The sequence below is a fragment of the Aegilops tauschii genome, chromosome 5 (assembly GCF_002575655.3).
Source record: "Aegilops tauschii subsp. strangulata cultivar AL8/78 chromosome 5, Aet v6.0, whole genome shotgun sequence".
Classification (NCBI taxonomy): Eukaryota; Viridiplantae; Streptophyta; class Magnoliopsida; order Poales; family Poaceae; genus Aegilops; species Aegilops tauschii.
In genome coordinates, this window is record NC_053039.3 from 39,088,782 (window position 1) to 39,109,194 (window position 20,413).

The 20,413-nt window shown below is 45.9% G+C and overlaps 1 protein-coding gene and 1 pseudogene across 1 annotated transcript; one reads left to right on the plus strand and one right to left on the minus strand.

Moving 5' to 3' along the window:
* Positions 1-1,003: 1,003 nt before the first annotated feature.
* On the minus strand, positions 1,004-2,312 carry LOC109778053 (small ribosomal subunit protein uS10-like; annotated as a pseudogene).
* A 2,624-nt stretch (positions 2,313-4,936) lies between these two features.
* LOC141022525 (uncharacterized) lies at positions 4,937-6,342 on the plus strand. The gene is made up of 2 exons (XM_073498784.1): positions 4,937-5,501; positions 5,852-6,342. The coding sequence occupies exons 1-2, from the start codon at positions 4,937-4,939 to the stop codon at positions 6,340-6,342; spliced, it is 1,056 nt and encodes a 351-aa protein (XP_073354885.1).
* The last annotated feature ends 14,071 nt before the right edge of the window (positions 6,343-20,413 follow it).

Sequence of the window (20,413 nt, forward strand, 5' to 3'; positions counted from 1 at the left end):
GGGATGACTACTGGCTGATGGTCACCTCGACCTCGACGCTGGGCTCGAGGGATGGAGGTGATCTGCTTGATGATGTCCGGGGAGCTGATGATGTCGATCACCCTCTTGTGCACCCGCATCTGAAACCGATCCCAGGTGTTGGTACCTTGTTTTGTACCAAGAAAAGCTGGCATTAATTAACATAGGAATAACAACAATAACCTATACACAGATTGTGCAAGGGATTAAATCTCGATTTCGAAACATCAAATGTATCAGAAACATCATGTGGAATCATCATTTGCTCAGGACTAGAGGGGTGATTAGAGATTAGAGGGGTGATTAGAGATTAGAGGATAAATTGAGCAGCGATGAGGGGTGGTGATTAGAGATTAGAGGTTAAAATAATTCAGAAATTTGAAAATCAAAAAAAAATTCGCAATTTTTTTTAAAAAAAAAATCATAAAATTTCCTTTAGTCCTAGATTAAAGATGGTGTTGTTGTGGTAGGGTAGCATGAGGGATGACTACTGGCTGATGGTCACCTCGACCTCGACGCTGGGCTCGAGGGATGGAGGTGATCTGCTTGATGATGTCCGGGGAGCTGATGATGTCGATCACCCTCTTGTGCACCCGCATCTGAAACCGATCCCAGGTGTTGGTACCTTGTTTTGTACCAAGAAAAGCTGGCATTAATTAACATAGGAATAACAACAATAACCTATACACAGATTGTGCAAGGGATTAAATCTCGATTTCGAAACATCAAATGTATCAGAAACATCATGTGGAATCATCATTTGCTCAGGACTAGAGGGGTGATTAGAGATTAGAGGGGTGATTAGAGATTAGAGGATAAATTGAGCAGCGATGAGGGGTGGTGATTAGAGATTAGAGGTTAAAATAATTCAGAAATTTGAAAATCAAAAAAAAATTCGCAATTTTTTTTAAAAAAAAAATCATAAAATTTCCTTTAGTCCTAGATTAAAGATGGTGTTGTTGTGGTAGGGTAGCATGAGGGATGACTACTGGCTGATGGTCACCTCGACCTCGACGCTGGGCTCGAGGGATGGAGGTGATCTGCTTGATGATGTCCGGGGAGCTGATGATGTCGATCACCCTCTTGTGCACCCGCATCTGAAACCGATCCCAGGTGTTGGTACCTTGTTTTGTACCAAGAAAAGCTGGCATTAATTAACATAGGAATAACAACAATAACCTATACACAGATTGTGCAAGGGATTAAATCTCGATTTCGAAACATCAAATGTATCAGAAACATCATGTGGAATCATCATTTGCTCAGGACTAACAAGTAGTCTTATTATTCACAGGGTGACAATTATATGGTAATACACGCGTGGTTTAATTATAAATATGCATCCAGAGGTTGAACACCTCAATGGCTCTTTATACTAGATGAATACCGAGAAATACCGAGAATATTTCGATCGAAATTTATAGTTGAATATTGAATTCGAATAGATGAATGAACGGACAATTGAACCTGAGACCTTCCAAAATAGGAACTAGGTTGCTACCAACACGTCACAACCAACTCTCATGGCATTAATCAGATCCTCCATGTACTTTACTATAAATCGAACATTTAAATTCAAAAAATCCAAAAAATTGGTATTTTTTGCTCGGCATGGGGATTTACCGAGGGGCACGGAAATACGCGGTAACCATGGGAAATCTCAAAATTTCTACCAGTAACCAAAACCTTGACAACAATACTGTGACGGCATGAGTGCAATTTAGAGACATCGAAGACCCAAAAGCATCTCAGTGGTTTAAATGTTTTGCCTCATCTGCTCAGCACGCTATCATCACCAAGAGTGCAATTCAGTCCTATCGTCTAAACAGACAACAACAATTCATAGACACTTCCTGACCCACATCAGCGAGGTATTATCGTGAGCATGCCAAGTAGAGCATATATACAACACAAAGCAAATAAGCAAATGGGACACAACAGAGACCAGAGGGGAAAGATCAAAAGAGTAATCACCTTCTCCACAGGGGGACTTCCTGGTGGTGATGTTGAGCACCTTGGTGGGCATCCTGACGGGCCCCCTGACCCTGAGCGGCTGCTCCTTGGCGCGCTTCACCAGATCGGAGCACACTGTTTGTTGCCAGCACAAGGAACAATCAGACCAACAAGAAGAGAAGAAGGAAGGAAGTAAGCCTTCGTACGTTCATACCCTTCTCGAGGTTCTTGACGTTATTGGACGAGAGGGTAATGCGGACCCTGTGCAGCACCTCCTGCGGGCCCTCGAAGCCCACCTTGCCGGACTTGGTCGGCGGCGCGTACGCCGGCTCGGTCGCCATGGCTTTTGCTGGTTGAAGGAGAGGAGTACTGGAGGAGGCCGCGGCGTTGCTAGCTATCTAGATTTCGCGCGCCGGTAGGCGAGGGAGGTGGCGGCGCTGAGCTTATGTATGTGCAGGCCGGAGGCGGGGGAGGGCAGCCGTTGGATCTGCTGGCCTGGGCGATCCGGCCGTCCGATTGGAGCTCGGTCACGGGAGAAGCAAGCTACTCACAGCGGCAGTACAGACTACATAATAGAAACATACGTCATTTAAAATACAAAAAGAATGTGTATACAAGTATACTGTTGGACGTATCGTGTACATGAATTTACTTTTAAATCGGAAATTGTGTGTGTGCGTTATGTTTTTCTGTGTAGAATGTGAATATGTATATTTTTAGACGAATGCTCCCTGATTATACTAAATCAAATAAGGTGAATCTTTACTCTATGTGCGGGCAACACATTTTTCGACAAAGGAAATATATTAATATCGCGGAGATACCAATTACACCCGACCTCTGCAACAATGCAATATCATAAAGAGATCACGGATGCACACAGCCAAAAACAATAAGAAGAAGAAGAAAAAGAAAAAAGATCCCGCAACAGTGATCAATCCCTCTAGTTGCAGCACGAACCACCACCTAGACAACACCCGAAGTCCTATTTCTCCAAAAGCGACGCCTCCAAAAAGGCCAGTGTAGAAGCACCGTCATCGCCCGAACCTAGATTTTAAGTTTTCACCCTGGAGAAGATCCGCGCTCTCAAAATAATGCCTTCAACAAGGTCACTGCCAGGCACAACCAATTAAGGCCAGACCTTGGGCTTTCACCCTGAAAGTTAAGACTCTGTACTCCGCTTGTGTTGTCGCCCCCACTTGCCGATGCCACTGCCACGAGTCATGAATCACCAAGCAAAGTCCTCATCGCCGCGCTCGATCCGCTATTACAATACCTCAGACCTCAGCCAACATGACGTTCTCTGTCACTGTCTTCACTATGGTCGCTATTTCTTGGTCCATGCCTTTTGTTAAGTCCTCAACCATTGTTAAGTCCTTTATTGAGTCCTCAATCTGTATCTCTAGCAGACCCCTTAAAAGACAGCCCTTGAAAACACGTTTAAAGGCACGCTCCCACTGGCAGCGCCGCGCCTCGGCCATGCCCGCCACCCACCCCCGACCGTCCAGCCCCGGGCATGCACGCCCTGGCCCGGCCGCGCCCCGTCCCGGCCGCCCCCGCCCCGGCCACGCCCGCCGCTGCCGCGCTCTGCCCTAGCCATGCCCGCCCCTGTCGCGCCTCCCCCACCCTGTCCACGCCTCTCTCGCCCTTCTCCGGTGCCGGCCCGCTGATAAGGACCGAACCTCGTGGCGAGATCCGATCTGTTGTTGCGGGCCGACCTTTCACGACACTCCACCTTCAGCAGCAGTAGTCTCTCGCCCGCGCGCGCGATGTACACGAAGTAGAGGGTTTGAATCTTGCGGCTCAGCACGAGAGAAACAATCTAGAAGACGATACCTCACGCGCAAAACAATTTCCTCGCAGAAATCGCAACAAAGAGGTTTTCTAAAGTTACCTAAAAAACTTGATACGGGTGTCTACCCTCGAAAATACATCTCTATTTCATATAAAATTATAACCTGCCTTTACATTGACCGTACTATGGCTATTTATACTAGTATAGCCGACCCTTTTAACTTGACCGACAAACAATAAAACTAGTGCACGTAAACAAGTCAAACTCTTAATTAAACTGCCTTTTACATCTCGGCATATATGATAATCTGAGGTGGACCCCAGCACGTATCCTTTAATGAAAGCAAATCACGTACTAGCAACCTCCAAGTCTTGCCAGATTGAGGGACCTTCTTTTTACGTGGAAGTGGCAAGAATAAAAACAAATTCCTTTCTTTGATTTTATTGGCTGAGTCAAATAGATCACACATCCCATACTCCCATGTATGTACGTAGGCTCCATTAGCTTTCCAAAATTTGGAGAGTGTTTCTGTTTCCTTGCCAAACCTTGCTTGATCAATGTTCCATGCAGATGTCACGTCTTGATTTAGCTCTTCACCTTGCATGTAATTACTCTCCTTTAATGCATGCACGTCCAGGGACTTCTCTTCCTTCTCGTTGGCGCAAAGATCAAACAAAACAATGTCTCCTTGTGCAAAATGCGGCCGCCTGAACTGCAGCAGAAGGCATCAATGGAAGAGGGGCTTCAGGCCTTTCCCCTCGCTCCCAAGGCGGGTGACCAGTTTGACAAAGCTGCTGGTGATGCCTCTACACCACCACTGGCTGCGGACAAGAAGGAGACAGACGGACTGTCTAGGGGTGGTACTGAAGTAGAACCAACTCTGAATAAGTCCACCAATACAGCAAAGAAACACCACGGCAGCAGGAGGAGTGCACAGAAGATAACACAGGTGATCACAATCCTAGGAAAGAGAGGCGAAAGGGACCTGGAGGCAGACACAGCCGTGGAAGAAAATAAAGAAGACGCTGAGCAGGATCAGAAGAAGAAAATCAAGAGCGCAGGCCAGATGGATGGTAAGGAAGTTGTGGGCGAGGATGGTGGACAGGAAGCAACCGGCATAGGGGCTCCCCGTAAACTGGTGGGTGTCGAGGATGACGCCCGCCAGGAGCCATGACGATCCTAAGTTGGAACTGTCGAGGCCTCGGGCAACCTCGAACAGTTCAGGAACTCGTGTGTCTCATGCACACGTACAAGCCCAAGCTCGTCTTCCTCTCTGAAACCCGGCAAAAGAATAAATATGTCAGCAATCTGAAGTGGAGGCTAGGCCTTCGTCACTGTATCACGCAACCCGGCACTGGTAAAGGTGTCGGCATTGCGCTCTTTTACGATGAGAATATTGAAATAAAGAAGATTGCCGCGGGGGCGAGATACATCGATGTGTTAGTCCGTATGAACCCTCACGGCCTCCAATGGTGGGCTACTTTTGTCTATGGTGAGCCCAAGGCGCATGAACGCCACCACATGTGGACTCTGTTACGAAGGATAAAAGATACCTCGAACCTGCCATGGCTTATGATCGGTGATTTCAATGAGACTATGTGGCAATCAGAGCATATCTCAGCGTCGAAAAGATCAGAGAAACACATGGAAAATTTTAGGAGTGTGCTTTCAGACTGCAATCTTTTTGATGTGGGTTTCAAGGGGCCGGTGTGGACATATAACAACAAACAAGAAGGTTTGAAGAATGTACGAGCTCGTTTGGACAGAGGGGTCGCTTCACCTGCATGGATGGACCACTACAAAGAGGCTAGGGTGGAACATATCTGTTCATCACGATCATATCACCTTCCTATCCTGTTGCGGCTGGGAAGTAGAAGAGAATGGAGACCGATTGATGCAAGAAAGACAAACATATTCAGGTATGAACATATGTGGGAACGACAGGACTCACTCCAAGGCACTATCACGAACACTTGGAGAAAGGAAGGCCCGGCCCGAAACCTTCAGAAGGTGAATGAGAAACTAAAGGCTATGCAGAAAGAGTTGAGAGATTGGGCGGAATGTGATTTCGGCTCGGTTATTAAGAGGACAGCGGAGATCAGGAGAAAACTAAGTACTTTGTGGAGCTCTCCGAGGCGCCTGGACAGGAGAAAGAGGTTGCTAAACTCAGCAAGGAGCTTGATGAAATGTTGCTTAGGGAGGAACTTATGTGGTGGCAGCGTTCACGGGCAACTTACCTAAGAGAAGGGGACCGAAACACGAAGTGGTTTCAGCAGAAGGCTACCTGGAGGAAGAAGAAGAACACCATCTCGAGACTGAAAGACAACAATGGAGACTGTGTTGAGGATTCCAAAGGCATACATGATATGACGAGCGCCTACTTTAATAGTCTGTATGCAAAAGAACAGGGTGTTGACCCAAGTGGAATCCTAGGCCTTGTGACTGAACGAGTGAATATGGAGATGAATGAGTCACTCACAAAACCGTACAATGCCAAGGAGATCAGCGACGCCTTGTTCCAAATCGGTCCCCTCAAAGCGCCGGGGCCAGACGGGTTTCCAGCCCGTTTTTATTAGAGAAATTGGGGTGAGCTCAAGGAAGATGTGGTGAAGGGAGTAATGGAATTTTTTGACTCAGGGGCAATGCCCACAGGAGTAAATGAAACGGTGATTGTCCTTATGCCAAAAGGAAATGATCCCCAAACAGTAAAGGACTATAGACCCATTAGCCTCTGCAACGTTATATATAAGGTGGTGTCGAAATGCCTGGTCAATCGGCTTCGACCCCTGCTGGATGGAATTATATCACAGAGCCAAAGTGCCTTTATCCCAGGCAGGATGATTATGGACAACGCCATTATCGCTTTTGAATGCTTCCACAAGATTCAGCATAGCAGGAATGGGAGAGACAACTACTGTGCCTACAAGCTCGATCTGGCCAAAGCCTATGACAGGGTCGACTGGGTCTTCATGGAAGAAATGCTCATGAAACTTGGATTTTGCAAGAGATGGACCAACTGGGTTATGCAGTGTGTTAGGTCAGTGAGATACTCGGTGAAATGCAACGGAGAATTATTGGAACCATTTAGCCCCTCTAGAGGGCTTCGCCAAGGAGGTCCCCTAAGCCCATATCTATTTCTGTTTGTTGCTGATGGCCTAGTGCATCTGCTGAAGAAGGAGATGGCGGAAAACAGGTTGACTCCCCTGAAGATCGCTAGAAACGCCCCAGGTATCTCCAACCTCTTGTTTGCTGATGATTGCTTAATCTTCTTCAAGGCCACTTTGGAGCAGGCTACGACAATTAAGAGAGTTCTGGACACGTTCCAAAGAAGCACGGGCCAGCTTCTCAGCGAGAGCAAGTGTTCTCTTCTTTTCAGTGAGGTATTCCCAGCAGAATCAAGAGAAGGAATCAAGAAAATCCTAGGGGTACAATCTGATTCTTTTGAGAGTAAATACCTTGGGTTGCCCACACCGGAGGGGAGAATGAAGGATGGCAAGTTTCAGCCCATCATGGACAGATTTGGGAAGAGATGCAGTGCATGGTCGGAAAAATTCATGTCCTATGTGAAGGAAATATACCCTAGATGCAATAATAAAGTTATTATTTATTTCCTTATATCATGATAAATGTTTATTATTCATGCTAGAATTGTATTAACCGAAAACATAATACATGTGTGAATACATAGACAAACAGAGTGTCACTAGTATGCCTCTACTTGACTAGCTCGTTGATCAAAGATGATTATGTTTCCTAGCCATAGACAAAGAGTTGTCATTTGATTAACGGGATCACATCATTAGGAGAATGATGTGATTGACTTGACCCATTCCGTTAGCTTAGCACTTGATCGTTTAGTATGTTGCTATTGCTTTCTTCATGACTTATACATGTTCCTATGACTATGAGATTATGCAACTCCCGTTTACCGGAGGAACACTTTGTGTGCTACCAAACGTCACAACATAACTGGGTGATTATAAAGGTGCTCTACAGGTGTCTCCGAAGGTACTTGTTGGGTTGGCGTATTCCGAGATTAGGATTTGTCACTCCGATTGTCGGAGAGGTATCTCTGGGCCCACTCGGTAATGCACATCACTTAAGCCTTGCAAGCACTGCGACTAATGAGTTAGTTGCGGGATGATGTATTATGGAACGAGTAAAGAGACTTGCCGGTAACGAGATTGAACTAGGTATTGAGATACCGACGATCGAATCTCGGGCAAGTAACATACCGATGATAAAGCGAACAACGTATGTTGTTATGCGGTCTGACCGATAAAGATCTTCGTAGAATATGTGGGAGCCAATATGAGCATCCAGGTTCCGCTATTGGTTATTGACCGGAGACGTGTCTCGGTCATGTCTACATAGTTCTCGAATCCGTAGGGTCCGCACGCTTAACGTTTCGATGACAGTTATATTATGAGTTTATATGTTTTGATGTACCGAAGGTTGTTCGGAGTCCCGGATGTGATCACGGACATGACGAGGAGTCTTGAAATGGTCGAGACATGAAGATTGATATAGTGGAAGCCTATATTTGGATATCAGAAGTGTTCCGGGTGAAATCGGGATTTTACCGGAGTACCGGAGGGGTTACCGGAACCCCCCGGGGGTTAATGGGCCATAGTGGGCCTTAGTGGAGAAGAGGAGAGGCGGCCAGGGCAAGGGCCGCGCGCCCCTCCCCCTAGTCCGAATAGGACAAGGAGAGGGGGCGCCGCCCCCCTTTCCTTCTTCTCCTCCACTTCTTTCCCCCTCTTCTCCTAATCCAACAAGGAAAAGGGAGGGAGTCCTACTCCCGGTGGGAGTAGGACTCCTCTTGGCGTGCCCCCTCCTAGCCGGCCGCACCTCCCCCCTTGCTCCTTTATATACGGGGGCAGGGGGCACCCTAGAGACACAACAATTGATCGTTTGATCTTTTAGCCGTGTGCGGTGCCCCCCTCCACCATAGTCCACCTCGATAATACTGTAGCGGTTGAAAGATCGTGGATGTCGCCTAGAGGGGGGGGGTGAATAGGCGCTTTAAAATAATTATGGTTTAGGCTTGAACAAATGCGGAATAAACCTAGGGGTTAATTTGACAAGCACAAAACCTACAACAACTAGGCTCACCTATGTGCACTAACAACTTAAGCTAAGATATCACAAACTAAAGTGCATAAGTAAAGGGCTCGGGTAAGAGATAACGGAGGCACGCGGAGACGACGATGTATCCCGAAGTTCACACCCTTGCGGATGCTAATCTCCATTTGGAGCGGTGTGGAGGCACAATGCTCCCCAAGAAGCCACTAGGGCCACCGTAATCTCCTCACGCCCTCGCACAATGCAAGATGCCGCGATTCCACTAAGGGACCCTTGAGGGCGGTCACCGAACCCGTACAAATGGCAACCCTTGGGGGCGGTCACCGAACCCGTACACTTTGGCAACCCTTGGGGGCGGTCACCAGTACCCGTCAAATTGCTCGGGGCGATCTCCACAACCTAATTGGAGACCCCGACGCTTGCCCGGAGCTTTCCACCACAATGATTGAGCTCCGAACACCACCAGCCGTCTAGGGCGCCCAAGCACCCAAGAGGAACAAGCTCAAGGGTACCAAGCACCCAAGAGTAATAAGCTTCTCAACTTGTAACTTCCACGTATCACGTGGAGAACTCAAACCGATGCACCAAATGCAATGGCAAGGGCACACAGAGTGCCCAAGTCCTTCTCTCTCAAATCCCACCGAAGCAACTAATGCTAGGGAGGAAAATGAGAGGAAGAACAAGAAGGAGAACACCAAGAACTCCAAGATCTAGATCCAAGGGGTTCCCCTCACATAGATGAGAAAGTGATTGGTGGAAATGTGGATCTAGATCTGCTCTCTCTTTTCCCTCAAAAACTAGCAAGATACCATGGAGGGATTGAGAGTTAGCAAGCTCGAAGAAGGTCAACAATGGGGGAAGAACACGAGCTCAAGAGATAAGGTTGAATGGGGAAGAAGAACCCCTTTTATAGGAGATCCCGAATCCAACCGTTATGTGCTCAGTCCGCGCACGAGCGGTACTACCGCTCAGGGGAGCGGTACTACCGCCCGGGCGGTAGAACATAGAGAGCGGAGCAAAACAGAGGGCGAGGCAGAGTCGTATGAGCGGCACTACCGCTGGAGCCAGCGGTACTACCGTTGGCCGCAGCGGTACTGCTGCTTGGCCCAACGGTACTGGGGGCGGTGGTAGCCGCGGTACTACCGCACACGAGCGGTACTACCGCTCCTACTGCTGCTACTACTGCCACTGAACCCGACACGAGAAAACCACGTCTCGAGTCGAGGCGGTACCAGTGCGGAACCGGAGCCGTACTACCGCTTATGGCCATAGGCGGTACTACCGCTTGTGGTGATACGCGGTACTGCCGCTCCGGTCCAGCGGTACTACCGCTGGCGCCAACCTTATGCCAAGTCCACGAAAACAAGTACACTCCAAGGAAGACCAGAACTGCCATAACTTCTGCAAATGAGCTCCGAATTGAGCAAACTCAAGCTTGTTGGATAGAGGAAGACGAGTAGCATCAAAACAGCGACGATTGAATAGTAAGAAGAGGCAGGGGAGGTATGCCAACAAATAGAGGAGTGAAACCTCCAACCGAGAAGAACCGGCATAACCTCCAACATCGAAAACATCATAGAAGATGCGAGTGAACTCCGTTTTCGATGAACTCGAGCTTGTCATCAAGATGACCATAAGCTCCAAAACTCACAAAGAGAAGAACCAAACAAGAACCAATAAAGATGATGCAAGGATGCAATGGTTTGAGCTCTCTATGAACGATACGAGCAAGCTACTCATCGAGAGCCCCCCCTTGATAGTACGGCAATCGATCCTATAACCCGGTCTCCCAACTACCATCATGAGACCGGTAAAATAGAAAACCTATCAAGAGCAAACCTTTGCCTTGCACATGGTCCACTTGAGCTAGATGATGACGATCTTGACTCCCTCAAGATGGACCACCTTTCTTGATTGCGTTGGCTCGATGAAGACTAGTTGATTGCTCCCCCATATTCCACTATGGGTGAGCCACCCTTCCGCACATCTTCACAAGTCCATTGTCACCACAATGGCTTCAAGCATTTGATCTCTTCGTGATGCTTTACTTGAACTTGCCCGCTTCACTTGAACTTGCACACCGCAACCTAACCCCACAAAGAACTCTCACGAAGACCATGGGTTAGTACACAAAGCGTAATTGACAATGCTTACCATACCATGGGATCGCTTGATCCCTCGGTACATCTTGTGCGCTTTGTGTGTTGATCAACTTGATTCACTCTTGACTTAGTCTTGAACAACATTGACTCTTTCCAACTCTCTTCATTTGGATGATGTCTTGAAGGTAAACATGAATGATCACACAATCTTCTTCTTCAAGACATGCTTGCAATAAGCTCAACTCTCACATGACCAATCTTTGGATAAACTCCTTGAAACCAACACATGGACTTCAAGAAATGCCTATGGACAAATCCTTCAAATATAACTCAAGGCAACCATTAGTCCATAGAGATTGTCATCAATTACCAAAACCAAACATGGGGGCACCGCATGTTCTTTCAGCGGTGCTTAGGCGAAGCCCTGCGTCGGTAGAACATCATCATCGTCACCACGCCATCGTGCTGACGAAACTCTCCCTCAACACTCGGCTGGATCGGAGTTCGAGGGACGTCATCGGGCTGAACGTGTGCTGAACTCGGAGGTGCCGTGCGTTCGGTACTTGATCGGTCGGATCGTGAAGACGTACGACTACATCAACCGCGTTGTGCTAACGCTTCCGCTTTCGGTCTACGAGGGTACGTGGACAACACTCTCCCCTCTCGTTGCTATGCATCACCATGATCTTGCGTGTGCGTAGATCGTTTTTTTGAAATTACTACGTTCCCCAACAGTGGCATCTGAGCCAGGTTTTATGCGTAGATGTTATATGCACGAGTAGAACACAAGTGAGTTGTGGGCGATACAAGTCATACTGCTTACCAGCATGTCATACTTTGGTTCAGCGGTATTGTTGGATGAAGCGGCCCGGACCGACATTACGCGTACGCTTACGCGAGACTGGTTTTACCGCCGTGCTTTGCACACACGTGACTAGCGGGTGTCAGTTTCTCCAACTTTAGTTGAATCGAGTGTGGCTACGCCCGGTCCTTGAGAAGGTTAAAACAACACTAACTTGACAAACTATCGTTGTGGTTTTGATGCATAGGTAAGAACGGTTCTTGCTCAGCCCGTAGCAGCCACATAAAACTTGCAACAACAAAGTAGAGGACGTCTAACTTGTTTTTGCAGGGCATGTTGTGATGTGATATGGTCAAGATGTGATGAGATATAAGTTTTGTATAAGATGATCATGTTTTGTTGAAGTTATCGGCAACTGGCAGAAGCCTTATGGTTGTCTCTTTATTGCATAAGATGCAAGCGCCAAATAATTGCTTTACTTTATCGCTATGCGATAGCAATAGTTGCAAGAGCAATAGTTGGCGAGACGACCATGTAACGACACATTGATATAGATCAAGATGATGGAGATCATGGTGTCATGCCAATGACGATGGAAATCATGACGATGCTTTGGAGATGGAGATCAAAGGCACAAGATGATGATGGCCATATCATGTCACATATTTTGATTGCATGTGATGTTTATCTTTTATGCATCTTATTTTGCTTTGATTGACGGTAGCATTATAAGATGATCTCTCACCAAATTTCAAGATAAAAGTGTTCTCCCTGAGTATGCACTGTTGCGAAAGTTCGTCGTGCCCAGACACCACGTGATGATCGGGTGTGATAAGCTCTGCGTCCATCTACAACGGGTGCAAGCCAGTTTTGCACACGCAGAATACTCAGGTTAAACTTGACGAGCCTAGCATATGCAGATATGGCCTCGGAACACTGGAGACCGAAGGTCGAGCTTGAATCATATAGAAGATATGATCAACATAGAGATATTCACCACTGAAAACTACTCCATCTCACGTGATGGTCGGACATGGTTTAGTTGATTTGGATCACGCGATCATTTAGATGACCCGAGAGATGTCTATCTAAGTGGGAGTTCTTAAGTAATATGATTAATTGAACTTTAATTTATCATGAACTTAGTCCTGGTAGTATTAGCATATCTACGTTGTAGATCAATTGCTCGCGTTTAGCTCCCCTGTTTTATTTTTATGTTCCTAGAGAAAACTAAGTTGAAAGATGTTAGTAGCAATGATGCGGATTGGATCCGTGATCTGAGGTTTATCCTCATTGTTGCACAGAAGAATTATGTCCTTGATGCACCGCTAGGTGACAGACCTATTGCAGGAGCAGATGCAGACGTTATGAACGTTTGGCTAGCTCAATATGATGACTACTTGATAGTTTAGTGCACCATGCTAAACGGCTTAGAATCGGGACTTCAAAGACGTTTTGAACGTCATATATGAGATGTTCCAGGAGTTGAAGTTAATATTTCAAGCAAATACCTGAGTTGAGAGATATGAAGTCTCTAACAAGTTCTATAGCTAAAAGATGGAGGAGAATAGCTCAAGCAGTGAGCATGTGCTCAGATTGTCTGGGTACTACAATCGCTTGAATCAAGTGGGAGTTAATCTTCCAGATAAGATAGTGATTGACAGAATTCTTTAGTCACCATCACCAAGTTAGTAGAACTTCGTGATGAACTATAGTATGCAAGGGATGACGAAAATGATTCCTGAGCTTTTCATGATGATGAAATCGATGAAGGTAGAAATCAAGAAAGAGCATCAAATGTTGATGGTTAACAAGACCACTAGTTTCAAGGAAAAGGGCAAAGGGAAGAAGGGGAACTTCAAGAAGAACGGCAAGCAAGTTGCTGCTCAAGTGAAGAAGCCCAAGTCTGGACCTAAGCCTGAGACTAAGTGCTTCTACTGCAAAGGGACTGGTCACTGGAAGTGGAACTGCCCCAAGTATTTGGCGGATAAGAAGGATGGCAAAGTGAACAAAGTTATATTTGATATACATGTTACTGATATGTACCTTACTAGTGTTTATAGCAACCTCTCAGTATTTGATACTAGTTCAGTTGCTAAGATTAGTAACTCGAAACGGGAGTTGCAGAATGAACAGAAACTAGTTAATGACGAGGTGACGATGTGTGTTGGAAGTAGTTCCAAGATTGATATGATCATCATCGCACACTCCCTATACTTTCGGGATTAGTGTTGAACCTAAATAAGTGTTATTTGGTGTGTGCGCTGAGCATGAATATGTTTTGATCATGTTTATTGCAATACGGTTATTCATTTAAATTAGAGAATAATTGTTGTTCTGTTTACATGAATAAAACCTTCTATGGTCATACACCCAATAAAAATGGTTTGTTGGATCTCGATCGTAGTGATACACATATTCATAATATTGAAGCCAAAAGATGCAAAGTTAATAATGATAGTGCAACTTATTTGTGGCACTGCCGCTTAGGTCATATTGGTGTAAAGCGCATGAAGAAACTCCATGTTGATGGGATTTTGGAATCACTTGATTATGAATCACTTGATGCTTGCGAACCATGCCTTATGGGCAAGATGACTAAGACTCCGTTCTCCGGAACAATGGAGCGAGCAACTGACTTATTGGAAATAATACATACTGATGTATGCGGTCCGATGAGTGTTGAGGCACGCGGCGGTTATCGTTATTTTCTTACCTTCACAGATGATTTGAGCAGACATGGGTATATCTACTTGATGAAACATAAGTCTGAAACATTTGAAAAGTTCAAAGAATTTCAGAGTGAAGTGGAAAATCATCGTGACAAGAAAATAAAGTTTCTACGATCTGATGGCGGAGACAAATATTTGAGTTACGAGTTTGGTCTTCATTTGAAACAATGCGGAATAGTTTCGCAACTCACGCCATCTGGAACACCACAGCGTAATGGTGTGTCCGAACGTCATAACCGTACTTTATTGGATATAGTGCAATCTATGATGTCTCTTACTGATTTACCGCTATCGTTTTGGGGTTATGCATTAGAGACAACTGCATTCACGTTAAAAAGGGCACCATATAAATCCGTTGAGACGACACCGTATGAACTGTGGTTTAGCAAGAAACCTAAGCTATCGTTTCTTAAAGTTTGGGGCTGCGATGCTTATGTGAAAAAGCTTCAACCTGATAAGCTCGAACCCAAATCGGAGAAATGTGTCTTCATAGGATACCCAAAGGAAACTGTTGGGTACACCTTCTATCACAGATCCGAAGGCAAGATATTCGTTGCTAAGAATGGATCCTTTCTAGAGAAGGAGTTTCTCTCAAAAGAAGTGAGTGGGAGGAAAGTAGAACTTGATAAGGTAATTGTACCTTCTCCCAAATTGGAAAGTAGTTCATCACTGAAATCAGTTCCAATGATGCTTACACCAATTAGTGAGGAAGTTAATGATGATGATCATGAAGCTTCGGATCAAGTTACTACCGAACCTCGTAGGTCAACCAGAGTACGTTCCGCACCAGAGTGGTACGGTAATCCTATTCTGGAGCTCATGTTACTGGACCATGACGAACCTACGAACTATGAGGAAGCGATGATGAGCCCAGATTCCGCGAAATGGCTTGAGGCCATGAAATCAGAGATAGGATCCATGTATGAAAACAAAGTATAGACTTTGGTGGAATTGCCCGATGATCGGCAAGCCATAGAAAATAAATGGATCTTCAAGAGGAAGACAAACGCTGATAGTAGTGTTACTATGTACAAAGCTAGACTTGTCAAAAAGGTTTTGACAAAGTTCAAGGTGTTGACTACGATGAGATTTTCTCACTCATAGCGATGCTTAAGTCTGTCTGAATCATGTTAGCAAATTGCCACATTTTATGAAATCTGGCAAATGGATGTCAAAACTACATTCCTTAATGGATCTCTTAAAGAAGAGTTGTATATGATGCAACCAGTAGGTTTTGTCGATCCTAAAAGTGCTGACAAAGTGTGCAAAGCTCCAGCAATCCATTTTTGGACTGGTGCAAGCATCTCGGAGTTGGAATATACGCTTTGATAAGTTGATCAAAGCATATAGTTTTATACAGACTTGCGGTGAAGCTTGTATTTACAAGAAAGTGAGTGGGAGCACAGCATTTCTGATAAGTATATGTGAATGACATATTGTTGATTGGAAATAATGTAGAATTTTCTGGAAAGCATAAAGGAGTATTTGAAAGGAGTTTTTTCCAATAAAGACCTCGGTGAGGCTGCTTACATATTGAGCATCAAGATCTATAGAGAGAGATCAAGGCGCTTGATAAGTTTTTTCAATGAGTACATACCTTGACAAGTTTTTTGAAGTAGTTCAAAATGGAACAGTCAAAGAAAGAGTTCTTGCCTGTGTTACAAGGTGTGAAATTGAGTAAGACTCAAAGCCCGACCATGGCAGAAGATAGAAAGAGAATGAAAAGTCATTCCCTATGCCTCAGCCATAGGTTCTATAAAGTATGCCATGCTGTGTACCAGATCTATTGTATACCCTACACTGAGTTAAGCAAGGGAGTACAATAGTGATCTAGGAGTAGATCACTGGACAGCGGTCAAAATTATCCTTAGTGGAATAAGGATATGTTTCTCGATTATGGAGGTGACAAAAGGTTCGTCGTAAAGGGTTACGTCGATGCAAGTTTTGACACTGATCCAGATGACTCTAAGTCTCAATCTGGATACATATTGAAAGTGGGAGCAATTAGCTAGAGTAGCTCCGTGCAGAGCATTGTTGACATAGAAATTTGCAAAATACATGCGAATCTGAATGTGGCAGACCCGTTAACTAAACTTCTCTCACAAGCAAAACATGATCACACCGTAGTACTCTTCGGGTGTTAGTCACATAGCGATGTGAACTAGATTATTGACTCTAGTAAACCCTTTGGGTGTTGGTCACATCACGATGTGAACTATTGGTGTTAAAGCACATGGCGATGTGAACTAGATTATTGACTCTAGTGCAAGTGGGAGACTGAAGGAAATATGCCCTAGAGGCAATAATAAAGTTATTATTTATTTCCTTATATCATGATAAATGTTTATTATTCATGCTAGAATTGTATTAACCGGAAACATAATACATGTGTGAATACATAGACAAACAGAGTGTCACTAGTATGCCTCTACTTGACTAGCTCGTTGATCAAAGATGGTTATGTTTCCTAGCCATAGACAAAGAGTTGTGATTTGATTAACGGGATCACATCATTAGGAGAATGATGTGATTGACTTGACCCATTCCGTTAGCTTAGCACTTGATCGTTTAGTATGTTGCTATTGCTTTCTTCATGACTTATACATGTTCCTATGACTATGAGATTATGCAACTCCCGTTTACCAGAGGAACACTTTGTGTGCTACCAAACGTCATAACGTACCTGGGTGATTATAAAGGTGCTCTACATGTGTCTCCGAAGGTACTTGTTGGGTTGGCGTATTTCGAGATTAGGATTTGGCACTCCGATTGTCGGAGAGGTATCTCTGGGCCCACTCGGTAATGCACATCACTTAAGCCTTGCAAGCACTGCGACTAATGAGTTAGTTGCGGGATGATGTATTACAGAACGAGTAAAGAGACTTGCCGGTAACGAGATTGAACTAGGTATTGAGATACCGACGATCGAATCTCGGGAAAGTAACATACCGATGATAAAGGGAACAACGTATGTTGTTATGCGGTCTGACCAATAAAGATCTTCGTAGAATATGTGGGAGCCAATATGAGCATCCAGGTTCCGCTATTGGTTATTGACCGGAGACGTGTCTCGGTCATTTCTACATAGTTCTCGAACCCATAGGGTCCGCACGCTTAACGTTTCGATGACAGTTATATTATGAGTTTATATGTTTTGATGTACCGAAGGTTGTTCGGAGTGCCGGATGTGATCACGGACATGACGAGGAGTCTCGAAATGGTCGAGACATGAAGATTGATATATTGGAAGCCTATATTTGGATATCGGAAGTGTTCCGGGTGAAATCGGGATTTTACCGGAGGACCGGAGGGGTTCCCGGAACCCCCCGAGGGTTAATGGGCCATAGTGGGCCTTAGTGGAGAAGAGGAGAGGCGGCCAGGGCAAGGGCCGCGCGCCCCTCCCCCCTAGTCCGAATAGGACAAGGAGAGGGGGGCGACGCCCCCCCCCCTTTCCTTCTTCTCCTCCACTTCTTTCCCCCTCTTCTCCTAATCCAACAAGGAAAAGGGAGGGAGTCCTACTCCCGCTGGGAGTAGGACTCCTCCTGGCGCGCCCCCTCCTAGCCGGCCGCACCTCCCCCCTTGCTCCTTTATATACGGGGGCAGGGGGGCACCCTAGAGACACAACAATTGATCGTTTGATCTTTTAGCCGTGTGCGGTGCCTCCCTCCACCATAGTCCACCTCGATAATACTGTAGTGGTGCTTAGGCGAAGCCCTGCGTCGGTACAACATCATCATCGTCACCACGCCGTCGTGCTGACGAAACTCTCCTCAACACTCTGCTGGATCGGAGTTCGAGGGACGTCATCGGGCTGAACGTGTGCTGAACTCGGAGGTGTCGTGCGTTCGGTACTTGATCAGTCGGATCGTGAAGACGTACGACTACATCAACCGCGTTGTGCTAACGCCTCCGCTTTCGGTCTACGAGGGTACGTGGACAACACTCTCCCCTCTCGTTGCTATGCATCACCATGATCTTGCGTGTGCGTAGATTTTTTTTTTTTGAAATTACTACGTTCCCCAACACTATGCGGCAAAGGAGACCCATGTCAAATCTGTAGTCCAAGCCTTCCTGTGTATACAATTAGTGTGTTCATGCTATCAAAAGGTTTCTATGAAAAGTACGAGCGGATGATCCAGAAATTCTGGTGGGGAGAAGAGGAGGGCCAGAGAAAAGTGCATTGGATGTCATGGGATAGACTATGACAAAAAGAGGAGGAGGTATCGGTTTTCGAGATATGCACCTTTTTAATCAGGCGTTGTTGGCTAAACAAGCTTGGAGGCTGATCCAAAATCCTGAAAGTCTATGTGCGAGAGTACTGAAAGCCAAGTACTACCCCAATGGGAGCTTGCTTGATACCGTCTTTGCGTCGGATGCATCCCCGGTGTGGAGGGCGATTGAATTTGGGCTAGAACTTCTAAAAAAAGGTCTTATCTGGAGAGTGGGTGACGGCAAAAGTATACAAATTCAGTGAGATCAATGGATTCCAAGGAAAGAGGGACTCATGACAGCAGCATTGATCAGAAGGTCAAGAATTCGCTGGGTTAATCAACTCATGCTCCCAGATAAAAAGGAGTGGAATGATGCACTAATTAGACAGATCTTTCACGCTTTTGATGCGGACGAGATTTGTAAACTGTCCATCCCGTCTTCTGATGTAAGGGACTGCATAGCGTGGCACTACGAAAAGAACGGAATGTTCTCGGTCAGAAGTGCATATAAGCTTGCTATGGGTTTAAAGCTGAAGGACAGTGATAACCCATCAAGCTCTTCTAGAGATCCGAATGATCGTAGTATTTGGGACTTAATCTGGAAAGCCAAAGTACCTGGAAGGTTCGCATCTTTGGCTGGAAGATTGCCACAAACACCCTCGCCACCAGAAAGAACAAGTGGAAGAGAACCATTGAGCTTGATGCCACTTGCAATATTTGTGGTAACGGAGTTGAAGACGAATACCATGCTATCGTAGCGTGCACAAAGAGCAGAGCTCTGCGTTTCGCTTTACGGAAGAAGTGGGGATTACCTGCAGAGGACAGGTTCAGATATACTGGAGATGACTGGCTGCAAGTACTGCTTGACACTGAATCTGAGGATATGCGTGCAAAAATCCTCTTGTTGCTATGGCCTTGTTGGTACTTAAGGGAGGACTGCATCAGAGGACCGGGCAAGGAACCTATATCGGTTTTAGTGCAGTTCTTGATGAAGCTGAGCCAATAGATATCAACTATATTTCACAACTTAGATTTCAATCCATTATCTGAATTCCAAGATAGGGACCTCGCCCCTTGGCCGGACCAAGGAAAGAGAGGAAGAACCCTGTTAATTCTTTAGAGGACAATGACAAGAACGCACATCACCACCACGTCCGTAGAGGGGGAGAAGTGGGGGAGGCCGTCCATATGAGGGAGAAGCTCAGGGAGCAGGAAAAGGACCTCACCCAGTGGATGATGCAGCAACACCTCACCCGTGGCATCCAAGGGGGCGACGAGATCCGCTAGTAGTGGATTGCCCACCACCTACTCATCAACCAAAAGAAGGACACGGCGGGGCCAGGCTGGTCTTGGAAGAGAACGACAAGGACGAAGATGAGCATGGCGTGGCGGTCACAGTCAATGGCTCCTGATTCGGTGTGACCTCACAAGTCGCCGGGGGTAGGGAAGACCGACCTGGCAGTGGCTAGCATTGGCAGATCTCTCTCTCTCTCTCTCTCATACACACATAGAGGACAGTTTCTCCTTCAGTTCTAGATGGAACGGTTTCTGCCTTATATATATATATATATATAAATGCTAATAGTCCCACCAACCCCAAAGTAAGAACGCGTGGTCAATTTGGCTCTGCTACGTATCGGTCTTGATATAATCACCAAACTGAAGAGTTCATGTACTGTAGAAAAGATTGCACCAAGAAATAAATGTGTTGACGA